This window comes from Macaca thibetana, chromosome 1 (genome assembly GCF_024542745.1).
Source record: "Macaca thibetana thibetana isolate TM-01 chromosome 1, ASM2454274v1, whole genome shotgun sequence".
Lineage (NCBI taxonomy): Eukaryota > Metazoa > Chordata > Mammalia > Primates > Cercopithecidae > Macaca > Macaca thibetana.
In genome coordinates, this window is record NC_065578.1 from 877,355 (window position 1) to 890,236 (window position 12,882).

At 52.2% G+C, this 12,882-nt stretch overlaps 4 protein-coding genes and 1 pseudogene across 6 annotated transcripts in view; 1 reads left to right on the forward strand and 4 right to left on the reverse strand.

Moving 5' to 3' along the window:
• SSU72 (SSU72 homolog, RNA polymerase II CTD phosphatase) overlaps nucleotides 1–12,882 on the reverse strand; it is a 179,554-nt gene that overhangs the window by 124,546 nt on the left and 42,126 nt on the right. The gene's annotated exons all lie outside the window — the stretch shown is intronic.
• GABRD (gamma-aminobutyric acid type A receptor subunit delta) overlaps nucleotides 1–12,882 on the forward strand; it is a 378,620-nt gene that overhangs the window by 42,542 nt on the left and 323,196 nt on the right. The gene's annotated exons all lie outside the window — the stretch shown is intronic.
• LOC126951620 (cyclin-dependent kinase 11B) overlaps nucleotides 1–12,882 on the reverse strand; it is a 60,826-nt gene that overhangs the window by 28,948 nt on the left and 18,996 nt on the right. The gene's annotated exons all lie outside the window — the stretch shown is intronic.
• On the reverse strand, nucleotides 1,218–2,729 carry LOC126952071 (uncharacterized; annotated as a pseudogene). Its single transcript, XR_007724783.1, has one exon. The product of XR_007724783.1 is annotated as an uncharacterized LOC126952071 (transcript).
• SLC35E2B (solute carrier family 35 member E2B) overlaps nucleotides 1,218–12,882 on the reverse strand; it is a 40,762-nt gene continuing 29,097 nt past the window's right edge. For both annotated transcript variants that reach the window (XM_050786211.1, XM_050786204.1), the window contains 2 exons: nucleotides 10,615–10,760; nucleotides 1,218–4,838 (listed from right to left, as the gene is read on the reverse strand). In XM_050786211.1, coding sequence (XP_050642168.1) covers nucleotides 4,566–4,838; nucleotides 10,615–10,760 — 419 coding nt within the window. In that variant the 3' untranslated portion in view covers nucleotides 1,218–4,565. The remainder of the gene's footprint in view (nucleotides 4,839–10,614; nucleotides 10,761–12,882) is intronic.

Sequence of the window (12,882 nt, forward strand, 5' to 3'; positions counted from 1 at the left end):
GTAATATAAATATTGAAATAGGTCACATACAAAACACTAGAAACATTTTGTACAATGTACTTTTAGTTCTCCATAGTTTGGTATAAAGGAAATATAATTTGGCTCTGACATTGATTGTTGATGTAATTTTCAAGTTTTCCCATGTGGGAGTCTGTGGCCCTCTTAAAAGATGGAGCCTCCGACGCCACGTTGGCAGTTCAGACTCTGTGAACAGTTTAAACGAGCAAGTCAGCTGAATGCCACTTTCAGCTGTAAGTGAAATGAAATGGAAAACAACAAACTAGGACTGCGAGTTGGAAGTTTCCAACTGAGTTTTCGTTAAGGATCTAGCAGCCATCAAACTCAGAGGCCCACAGGGAAACTGGAAGAAATACTTGAGACAGCCAAGCTGAAGGTTTCTGTGCTCTGAGGGATCTGAGGGTGGATGTCCCACTCCTGTATCCTCAGCTAGGAGAGAACTAGTCAGAATCATTAGGGGAGCTCGGACGCTCTCATTCTATAAAGTAAGGCCCCCAGTAGGGCACGCATGTGCGTTGGGAAACAATAAACCCCTCAGTACCATGTTGGTCAAGGGCAAACAAGAGAAGTCTGTTTCTATCTGCAATGACATTCTTTTTTTTTTTGAGATAGGGTCTCACTCTGTCGCCCAGGCTGGAGTGCAGTGGCCGGATCTCAGCTCACTGCAAGCTCCCTCTCCTGGGTTCACACCATTCTCCTGCCTCAGCCTCCCGAGTAACTGGGACTACAGACGCCCACCACCTTGCCCAGCTAGTTTTTTGTATTTTTTAGTAGAGACGGGGTTTCACCGTGTTAGCCAGGATGGTCTCAATCTCCTGACCTCATGATCCGCCCGTCTCGGCCTCCCAAAGTGCTGGGATTACAGGCTTGAGCCACCGCGCCCGGCCTGCAATGACATTCTTGTTTCCTTCTTCCAGCAATGAAATACTTCCAGGCCTGAGAAAGGACATCATTTGGACAGATGTAAAGAACTGTCTTGTTTGCCTGTTATTCCCACTGACCCATCTAAGTGATCATCCAGGAGCGTGGCAGCAGCAAGCAGAGCTCACTGGTTTTGTGGCAAGGAGTTTAAAGGCACCCTACAAAGCAGAGCTCTATTTGGCTGATGATATTCTTTGCTCAGCTCTTTAAAATGACTGTTTGACTCACCATGTTAATTTTTCACAAATTAAAGACGCATTTTGGGTTGTGCAAGAGTGTTTTCATCTTTCCAGGTAGACAGATTATTTTAACACTGTTACAGAGGGAATTGGGACTCTCGGATTTTATTTAAATCTTTTCATGCCATTTAGTGGGGAAGTTTCCTTGAAAGTTAGAGAGATGCACATCTCTTAAGTGTCAATTTCAAGAAGCAGATGACCCAATTCGGGAGGTGGTTCAAGTGTTCTGTTTACAAAGGCACAGACCACGACCACGGACACACTCAGTGGAAGTAACACCTGGTGTTTCTAGAAGGACATCTGTGACAGTTAACAAGAACTTACTATGCTAGAAAAGTATTACATAAAAGTTATTTAAAAATATATGTCTGTACAATCGTTAACATGGCCAAGCCAGGCCTTGGGTATTGCCTCTTGGTGCCTGGCTGTACTGGGAATGCCGTGAAGACCAGTGGCTGGAAACCGACTTGGGCATGGAGAGGAGACTGAGGGAGAGGGAGGGGACAGCATGCCTGAGCAAGGGCACAGTGTCGGCTGCCGCATGGTATCCAGGCTGCTTCTGCCAGGATGAGGAGGAGGCCCCAGAGCAGCATTACAAAGGAAATCACCCTATTTGCTCATCATTTGGAAAAACGTGTTTCTGGTCCACAAACAGAAAATCAAAACAGGCTGGAAGCTCCTTGTCAGGGTGGAAGGGAGAGCACCAGAGGATGTGCGGCCAGAAATTCCAGGGTGCTCAGAACCAGGCACCTGCACCTCTCCTTACACCAGATCATCATCTTCAGAGGCTAGTGGGAAGCCTGGCAGCCATTCTCAATGGGGAGGCGGACAAGGCCACCCTGAGGGTTAGCCTCACATATCTACAACCCTCTGCCACCTCCAGGGCATTTTCTAAGTGTTTTTGAGACAGAGTCTTGCTGTTGCCCAGGCTGGAGTGCAATGGCACGATCTCGGCTCACCGCAACCTCCACCTCCAGGGTTCAAACAATTCTCCTGCCTCAGCCTCCTGAGTAGCTGGGATTACAGGCACCCACCATCACACCCAGCTAACTTTTGTATTTTTAGTGGAGACGAGGTTTCATCATGTTGGCCAGGCTGGTCTCAAACTCCTGACCTTGTGATCCGCCAGCTGCAGCGTCCCAAAGTGCTGGGATTACGGGTGTGAGCCACCGTGCCCGGTCTTATACTGGTTTTTGAGGAAAGCAGAAAAAGAGAAATGGAAAACTGGGGAAGTCACGTGATGACCCATCTTCGCAGTGCAGTGAGCACACACCTGGCCTGTCCTCCACACACAGGTCAGTGGTTTTATACAAGTGGCTGGAGCAGGTGCAGTGGTGCACGCCTGTATTCCCAACACTACGGGAGGCTGAGTGGGAAGGACTGCTTGAGCTGAGGAGTTCAAGACCAGCCTGGGCAACAAAGTGAGAGCCCAGCTCAACAGAAAAGTAGCCAGGCGTGGTGGCGCGTGCCTGTGGTTAGAGCAACACAAGAGGCTGAGATGGGAGGATCACTTGAGCCCAGGAAGTCGAGGCTGCAGTGAGTCAAGATCATGCCACTGTACTCCAGCCTGGGTGACAGACAGAGCAAGACAGTCTCAAAAAAATAAAAAGGTTGCTTGTGGGTTAAAAAGCCTCATTTCAGTCTACCATCAAGGCAGACTTTTTTGAGTAGGTAGAAGTTAATGAGTCATAATTATTGCTGTTTCCGAACGATTTTATCTTCAGGAGGGGCTATTTTTGTATTTCCCAGGTGAGAAGCCAAATGGAAAACCAGTGAAGTGACCTCAGGCGCCAATGGCCTAAAGAGCATGTAGGGAACATGAGACTCGGGATGGAGCAGGCAGGGAAATGAGACTCGGGATGGAACAGGCAGGGACATGAGACTTGGCATGGAATAGGCAGGGAAATGAGACTCAGGATGGAGCAGGCAGAGAAATGAGACTCGGGACCACTGGAGCCCCATGCTGCCTCTGACAAGCCCTGGAGCTCTGGGTCTCAAAGGATCGCTGGCAACAGACTGCACCAGGCATAGGAATTCGCCGGCTGCAAGACGGGGGGTGAAGGGCTCAGGCATGGTCAGAAGCCTCTGCCTAACACACAGCTCCAGCAGCCACTCCTCAGGCCTCCTGTACCCTCGGGGATGCGTGATGCTGAGGATGGGTTGAGCTGGCCCTTGGCCCCACCATGCACTACTGCTGTCCCTCGGGGAGAGTGGGACGGGGTGGGCGCCTGATACACACCATGTGCCCCAGAACATTCAGTGTGGGTGCTTCCTTTTTCAGCAAGGATGGCGCCAGGTAAACACCACGTAACCCAAGCCATCAACACTACAACGTCCTGCCCAAGGCTCACGTGGGGAATCGGGACAGGTACTGGATGATGATATTAGGAACAGTGGGCTCCAAGGCAGAACAGACAGGCTCACCCCACAGGGACCTCAGAATAGCCTGCCTGATACTCAGAGTCCAAAAAAGAAAAGGAATGTACACATCTCCTGCCAAATTAAACATGAGAGGTTTGTCCTCAACCTCAGGGCTAAGAAACCACCACAGGTAGGAGGGCAGGGTGCCCTGGGGTGGGGGGGCTCACGCAGCCCAGGGTGTGGAAGTGACAGGCAGGACGCCCCAGAGCGGGCACTCACGCAGCCCAGGGTGGGGAAGGGATAGTGGGGCAGGGGCCCACACAGCCCAGGGTGTGGAAGGCGATGGGCAGGGCACGCTGGAGTGGGGGGCTCACGCAGCCCAGGATGTGGAAGGGGTACGGGGGCCTTCCTCTTCACAGAAGCGAGGAATGGCCTCCGTGGTCATAGCCCTTGATTTCCATGCAATGCTGTGGCTTGAGGCTCGTGATGACTCTGGGATAGTCTGAGGATGCCCACAGCCCTGGTGGGTCAGGTGAGGAGTTCTGATTGCCCACTGTGGCAGCAGGAGACCCCTCCTTCCAGGGCCCTCTGTCCCTGCCCGTCAGCCCTGCTCTGTGACCTCATGCCCATGGCCAATCTGCAGCCAGTCCAGGGCTCAGGGCCTTCGATGGCTGGTGTGGGAAGCTGAGTGCTCTCTTGGCTGTAGCAGGGAGCAGCTCTCGTTGGCACTGGACCCAGCCCTGGCTCCCGGTGGACCCTGGGGTGCTGCCCAGAGAGGAAGTGGGCACCCCCAGCATGGGAGCCGCAGAGGCTGTTTTCACATTACACGGGCATGGGCTCAGCTGACAGGGGGCTCTGGTCTCCACTCCAGGAAGCTGATACCTGGAATCCCCAGTTTGAGTTTCCGCTGGTCTTCACTGGCAAACCAAGAAAACCTCAGGGAATGGCCGACTTAGCTCCCTGTGTCCGGCACCCCAGCAGGGCCATGGAGGAGGGCGTCCCTGTCCGTTTCCGGGGGATGCAGTGTCACGAGCACAGCAGCAGCTGGCAGCTTCCTGCTCTCAGGGATGCTGCCTGGGGTCCTGTGGAAGCAGCGGCTCCACCGTGTCCTCTGGGGCCCGGCCGGTGGCCACAGCCAGGCTCTGCAGTGCCTCCTGCTGGTGCTGCCTGGCCTTGTTGTAGAGCAGGACCCCAACTGTCACCAGGGCTGTGCCGACTGCTGACAAGCTGGTGATCTTGTTGCCAAAAACGATGACGCTGAGCCAGATGGACAAGGCGTGCTTCACGGTGCTGGCGACGCTGCAGAGACAAGGGGAGGGAGCAGGGGGGCTCGGGGTCATGGTCACCTCGGCCCGTGGCCGGCAGCTTGGCTGAGCCTGGGTCTGGAGGCTGGGGTGGGGGCACTCAGGGTCACGGTGACATCAAGCCTGCAGCCAGCAGCTCGGCTGACCCCGGGTCTGGAGGCCAGGGTGGGGCGGGGGGTGCTCGACGGGACCTGGGTGGTGGTGAGCTCGGCCCAGGGGTTTGGGAGCTTTGAGCGGGGCTTGCCTGCTCCCTCGCCCCTTCTTTTTTAAGGGGTGCTTTTCATTATTAAAAAAGGCAGAGGAGGAGAAACCTAAGGAACAGCCACGTCCTGTGATCTAGACGCAGGAATTCATGATATCGCCTCATCAGCTTCATCCAATTAGGCCGGGCGCGGTGGCTCAAGCCTGTAATCCCAGCACTTTGGGAGGCCGAGACGGGCGGATCACGAGGTCAGGAGATCGAGACCATCCTGGCTAACACGGTGAAACCCCGTCTCTACTAAAAATACAAAAAAAAAAACTAGCCGGGCAAGGTGGCGGCGCCTGTGGTCCCAGTTACTCGGGAGGCTGAGGCAGGAGAATGGCGGGAACCCGGGGGGCGGAGCTTGCAGTGAGCTGAGATCACGCCACTGCACTCCAGCCTGGGCGACAGAGCCAGACTCCGTCTCAAAAAAAAAAAAAAAAAGCTTCATCCAATTGAGGTGGATCTCACTGTGTAGCCCAGGCTGGTCTTCAAATCCTGGGCTCAAGTGATCTTCCCACCTGGGCCTCCCACACCGCTGGGATCATAGGCGTGAGCCACCACACCCGGATGGAATATTTTTAAGTAAATTACAGATATTGAGGCCAGGCGCGGTGGCTCACGCCTGTAATCCCAGCACTTTGGGATGCTGAGGTGGGCGGGTCACGAGGTCAGGACATTGAGACTATCCTGGCTAACACGGTGAAACCCCGTCTCTACTAAAGATACAAGAAATTAGCCGGGCGTGGTGGCGGGCGCCTGTAGTCCCAGCTACTCAGGAAGCTGAGGCAGGAGAATGGCGTGAACCCGGGAGGCAGAGCTTGCAGTGAGCCGAGATTGCGCCACTGCACTCCAGCCTGGGCAACAGAGACTCTGTCTCAAAAAAACAACAACAAAAATTACAGATATCGTGACATTTCACCCCTTGAGTACTTCAGCCTGTTCTCTAAAGAACAAAAACATCAGGCCAGGCGCGGGGGCTCACGCCTGTAATCCCAGCACTTTGGGAGGCCGAGGCGGGCGGATCACAAGGTCAGGAGATCGAGACCATCCTGGCTAACACGGTGAAACCCCGTCTCTACTAAAAATACAAAAAATTAGCTGGGTGTGGTGGCGGGCTGGGTAGTAGCCTGTAATCCCAGCCACTCGGGAAGCTGAGGCAGGAGAATAGCTTGAACCCGGGAGGAGGAGGCTGCAGTGAGCTGAGATCGTGCCACCTACTGCACTCCAGCCTGGGCAACAGAGCAAGACTGTCTCAAAAAAAAAAAGAATAAGAACATCGCCCACACAGTCGCAGTGCCTTTGCAGCCCCAGGGAAAACAATCCCTTGAGATCATTTGTTGGGTGAAAAAGGATACCAAATACACAATGTTAGGACTGTGCAAAAAAAGGGTGACGGAAAATACCCTGTGCAAACTTTCCATAATGAGTACTTAATTCACTGCCCTTACAACATGAAAATAAAACAAAAAATTACTATTGAAAAATAATTGGGCAGGCTGGGCACGGTGGCTCATGAATGTAATCCCAGGACTTTGGGAGGCCAAGGCAGGTGGATCACGAGGTCAGGAGATCAAGATAATTCTGGCTAACACGGTGAAACTCCGTCTCTACTAAAAACACACAAAAAATTAGCCAGGTGTGGTGGCGGGCGCCTGTGGTCCCAGCTACTCGGGAGGCTGAGGCAGGAGAATTGTTTGAACCTAGGAGGCGGAGCTTGCAGTGAACCAAGATGGCGCCACAGGACTCCAGCCTGGGGGACAGGGTGAGACTCCATCTCAAAAAATAAAGAAAGAAAGAAAGAAAGAAAAATAATTGGGTAACACGTGGTGGCTCACGCCTGTAATCCCAGCACTTGGCGAGGCCAAGGCAGGCGGATCACCTGAGGTCAGAAGTTCAAGACCAGCCTGGCCAAGATGATGAAACCCTGTCTCCACTAAAAATAGAAAAATTAGCTGGGCGTGGTGGCGGGCGCCTGTAATCCCAGCTACTCGGGAGGCTGAGGCAGGAGAATTTCCTGAACCTGGGAGGCGGGGTTGCAGTGAGCCAAGATCGCGTCACTGCACTCCAGCCTGGGCGACAGAGTGAGACTCTGGTTAAAAAAAAAAAACAAAAAAAACCCCACAAATTAGCCCAGCGTGGTGGTGGACACCTGCAGTCCCAGCTACTCAGCAGGCTGAGGCGGGAAGATCACTTGAGTCAGGGAGGCGGAGGTTGTAGTGAGCTGAGACGGCACCACCACACTCCGGCCTGGGTTACAGAGCAAGACTCTTGTCTCAAAAAATAAAGAAGGTTTTATCATTTTTTTTAAACCACTGCTAACAATCACTAATGTTCACTAAAACACTAGGCTTCAGGAGCATTTGGAAATAATTCCTGGCCCCAGAAAGAAACATGCTGGGGAGAGACAGTGACCAAGCCCAGGAGACCACTGTGAACTTAGAAAAACTCAGAAAGCACAGCCAGTTTTCCTGTCTCGGAGACACCTCCTGCTCAGGATGCAGGAAGCGTGGGGCGGGGCAGCGCCATGGATGAGACGGCTCCATGTGGGGCCTGCGGGGCCTGCTGGTGAGAGGAGGCACGAGCTCCAGTTTCTCAGCTGTGGAACGCTCCGTGCACGGGGCGCGGCTACCAGCTCCGACGGGTATTTGAGAATTTACCGCACTGACTTGGACCAGACGGAAAGCAGAGAAGAGGGAGAGCTACGCCTGACTGTCCCCCACCCCCGCCGGCCCCAACATCTGCTTTTCATTTTCACTTCATGTTTGGGGACCATTCCGCCGCCTCATGATAGATCAGAAGTTTCAGAAAAAAGGGCCGCTGACTTCCACAATAGGATGTGAGGCGGCTGCTGCTGCCAGTCGCGGAGACTATGAGGCGGCTGCTGCTGCTGCCAGTCGCGGGGACTTCTACCCCTGCTGGTGACATAACCTCATTCCTTTGTATTTGCCACCAAAAAGTCTCCAGTCTTTTTTTTTTTTTTTCGGAGACGGAGTCTGACTCTGTAGCCCAAGCTGGAGTGCAGTGGCGGGATCTCGGTTCACTCCGACATCCGCCTCCTGGGCTGAAGTGATTCTGATGCCTCAGCCTCCCAAGTAGCTGGGACTACAGGTACATTTCACCAGGCCTGGCTAATTTTTTGTGTCTCAGTAAAGACGGGGCTTCACCACGTTGCCCAGGGTGGTCTTGAACTCCTGAGCTCAGGCGATCCGCCCGCCTCGACCTCCAGTCCTCCCGGCTAGTTTCGTCTTCAAACTGCACCTTTGGCTGGGCGTGGTGGCTCGCACCTATAATCCCAGTACTATGGGAGGCCGAGGCGGGCGGATTGCCTAAGGTCAGGAGTTTGAGAACAGCCTGGCCAACATGGCGAAACCCTGTCTCTACTAAAAATACAAAAACTAGCCGGGCGTGGTGGCACTGGCCTGTAATCCCAGCTACTCAGGAGGCTGAGGCAGAAGAATCGCTTGAACCCGGAGGCGGAGGCTGCAGTGAGCCGAGATCACACCACGGCACTCAAGCTCTGGGCAAGAGAGCAAGACTCCGTTTTGGGGCAAATAAAATAAATAAATAAATAAATTGCAACTTCAGTCTGTTCAGTTACAGAAGTGGAAAGAAGCCAAAGGAGCCTCACCCCCGTTTCTAGAGCTGCGCTGCGCGGCACAGGAACCAGTGACCACAGGTGTCTGTTCAAGTTCAAACTGACGACAATCAGCTTCAATTCAGAATCTGGTCCTTGTTACATTCTCCACATTTCAAGTGCTCAGAAGCTGTATGTGGCCAGTGGCTGCTGCACTGGACAGCCCAGAAGAGACCATTCCATTCCTGCAGACAAGACTAGTCGAGGCACCCTGCTATTCTAGACGGAAAAGCACTCAATTTCTTTTTTTTTTTTTTTTTTTTGAGACGGAGTCTCGCTGTGTCTCCCAGGCTGGAGTGCAGTGGCGTGATCTCGGCTCACTGCAAGCTCTGCCTCCCGGGTTCACGCCATTCTCCCGCCTCAGCCTCCCAAGTAGCTGGGACTACAGGCGCCCGCCACCGTTCCCAGCTAATTTTTTGTATTTTTAGTAGAGACGGGGTTTCACCATGTTAGCCAGGATAGTCTCGATCTCCTGACCTCGTGATCCACCCGCCTCGGCCTCCCAAAGTGCTGGGATTGGCCGGGCGCGGTGGCTCAAGCCTTGTAATCCCAGCACTTTGGGAGGCCGAGACGGGCGGATCATGAGGTCAGGAGATCGAGACTATCCTGGCTAACATGGTGAAACCCCGTCTCTACTAAAAATACAAAAAACTAGCCGGGCGAAGTGGCGGGCGCCTGTAGTCCCAGCTACTTGGGAGGCTGAGACAGGAGAATGGCGTGTACCCGGGAGGCGGAGCTTGCAGTGAGCTGAGATCCGGCCACTGCACTCCAGCCTGGGCGACAGAGCATGACTCCGTCTCAAAAAAAAAAAAAAAAAAAAAAAAAAACAAAGTGCTGGGATTACAGGCTTGAGCCACCGTGCCCGGCCAGCACTCAATTTCAAAAACCGTCAAATGCAAAGACTTCTAGTGGAGATTTCCCTAAAAACCTATTTCACACAGTTTACAGTTTATTTTACAGTTTATCATTTCTTTGTTTTTTTTTTTGAGATGGAGTCTCGCTCTCATCACGCAGGCTGGAGTGCAGTGGCATGATCTCAGCTCACTGTAACCTCCGGCTCCCGGGTTCAAGTGATTCTCCTGCCTCAGCCTCCCCAGTAGCTGGGATTACAGGCGCACCACCACACCTGGCTAATTTTTTTGTATTTTTAGTAGAGACAGGGTTTCACCATGTTGACCAGGCTGGTCTTGAACTCCTGACCTCAAATGATCCACTTGCCTTGTCATCCCAAGTGCTGGGATCAGCAGGCGTGAGCCACTGGGCCCGGCCTATCATTTGCATTTCAAACGGCATGGGTATAAAATGGCCTAGTAATTACAGTGCACAGCCACAGTCATCCCCGTGGAAGAGAATCACATGTGTCTCTTTCTTTTTTTTTTTTGAGACGGAGTCTCGCTCTGTTGCCCGGGCTGGAGTGCAGTGGCCGGATCTCAGCTCACTGCAAGCTCCGCCTCCCGGGTTTACGCCATTCTCCTGCCTCAGCCTCCCGAGTAGCTGGGACTACAGGCGCCCGCCGCCTCGCCCGGCTAGTTTTTTGTATTTTTTAGTAGAGACGGGGTTTCACCGTGTTAGCCAAGATGGTCTCGATCTCCTGACCTCGTGATCTGCCTGTCTCGGCCTCCCAAAGCACTGGGATTACAGGCTTGAGCCACCGCGCCCGGCCTCTTTTTTTTTTTTTTTTTTGAGAAGGAGTCTCGCTCTGTTGGAGTGAACCTGGAGTGCTCCGCCTTCCAGGTTCACGCCATTCTCCTGCCTCAGCCTCCTGAGTAGCTGGGACTACAGACGCCCGCCACCACGCCTGGCCACATGTGTCTCTTATAAAAATACCTAGATTTTTAGTCTCTTCTCGAAACGACCTGGACACTCTCAGCTCCTGGAAGTTCCCCTGCTCACCTGAATGTCACAGGGGAGATCTTCCCCATGAGGGCGTAGGCCGTGACGCTCTGAAGGTGGAACAGGACTCCATCTGTCAGAAGCAGCAACACCACGTCCTGGTTGTAGCTGAAGCTCTTCCCGCTCCTCCCGATCACTGGGACGTCCTATGTGGCAAAAACAAAACGATATTCTATTGGTTTGCATTTTCCATTTACTAATCATGCACCAAAAACGCCCAGCGCCACTCCTGCCCAGACACTGGGTAAAGCTGCTGACACTGAGAACAGCTATGAAAATGCCTCTAGGGCGGAGAGCTGAACTGTGCACTCATCCATTTTCTGTTTTTTTTTCCCATTATTTTTTGCACTAATTAGTTTTCACCATGTTGATGCAAACAGACAACAAGCACATGAAAGCAGCCGAACATCACCATCAGCAGGAAAATGCAACAGAAACCCCAAGGAAGGGCCGGGCATGGCCAGTCTGGCCAACACAGTGAAACCCCGTCTCTACTAAAAATCTAAAGATTAGCCAGGCGTGGTGGTGTGCGCCTGTAATCCCAGCTACTCAGGAGGGAGGCAGGACAATCACTTAAACCCGGGAGGCGGAGGCTGCAGTGAGATGAGATTGCACCACTGCACCCCAGCCTGGGCAACAGAGTGAGATTCCATCTCCAAAAAAAAAAAAAAAAAAAAAATTAAACACAGAATTATTATATAATCCAGCAGTTCCACTGCTGGGTACACACCCACAAGAACTGATGGCCCCGGCCGGCAACCACAACTTCCTCGCAGGGAGAACGGCCAAGTCAGCCAGCCTTGACAGCTAACGGATTAAAATCCAGAAAACGACAATAAGATAAGAACTTGCAACTGCACCTCGCACAGAGAACCCTCTGTGTGGGGGACTCTAGGGAAGTCTACAAATTGCATTTAGAAAGTCCATGAACTCAACTGGGAAAAAACTGCATCTTTATCTTTACTAACCTTTACTTGAAACTCAGCATTTCATTCAATTATGAATGTTGGGAATAAACTATAATACTACAGATAGGCCAGGCGCAGTGGCTCACGCCTGTGATGCCAGCACTTTGGGAGGCCGAGTCAGGTGAATCACCTGAGGTCAGGAGTTTGAGACCAGCCTGACCAACATGGTGAAACACCATCTCTACTAAAAATACAAAAATTAGCCGGGTGTGGTGGTGCATGCCTATAATCCCAGCTACTCAGGAGTCTGAGACAGGAGAATCGCTTGAACCCGGGAGGCGGCGGTTTGCAGTGAGCTGAGATTGCGCCACTGCACTCCAGCCTGGGTAATAAAGAGTGAAACTCTGTCTCAAAAACAAAAACAAAAACAAAAAACAAAAAACAAAACTACTTTCATATCCTGTTAGCAGTTGTTGCTGATACCCTGAAATACTGTTTACCCTCATCACTACATCAAACTACCATAGATACTAGGCTTACTGCTAGATCTGGTTATTTAATGAGTTAATAAAGAGGTACCTATTATTAAAAATGATACTAAAACACAGAATTGAAAGCAGGGTCTCTAAGGGATATTTGCATCCCCACATTCACTACAGAATTATTTGCAACAGCCAAAGGCAGAAAGAACCCACAATGGATGGATGAATAAACAGAATGTGGTCTTACCCACACAATGGAGTACTATTCAACCTTAAAAAAGAAAAAAGGGGCCGGACGCGGTGGCTCACGCCTGTAATCCCAGTACTTTGAGAGGCCGATGTGGGCAGACCACAAGGTCAGGAGATCGAGACCATCCTGGCTAACACGGTGAAACCCCATCTCTACTAAAAACACAAAAAGTTAGCCAGGTGTGGTGGCGGGTGCCTGTAGTCCCAGCTACTCAGGAGGCTGAGGCAGGAGAATGGTGTGAACTCGGGAGGAGGAGCTTGCAGTGAGCCAAGATTGTGCCACTGCACTCCAGCCTGGGTGGGGCGACACAGCGAGACACTGTCTCATTAAAAAAAAAAAAAAAAAGGAAAAAAGGCTGAGTGCAGTGGCTCACGCCTGTCATCCCAGGTGGGAGCCACCTTTGAGAAGCCGACGTTTGAGCCCAGGAGTCTGAGACCAGCCTGGGCAATACAGTAGGACCCTGTTAATACAAAAAATAAAAAACTGGCTGCACACGGTGACTCACACCTGTAATCCCAGCGCTTTGTGAGGCCGAGGTGGGCAGATAACTCGAGGTCAGGAGTTCAAGACCAGCCTGCAGTAAGCACAGATTGTGCCACTGCAACATGGGCAACATGGTGAAACCCCG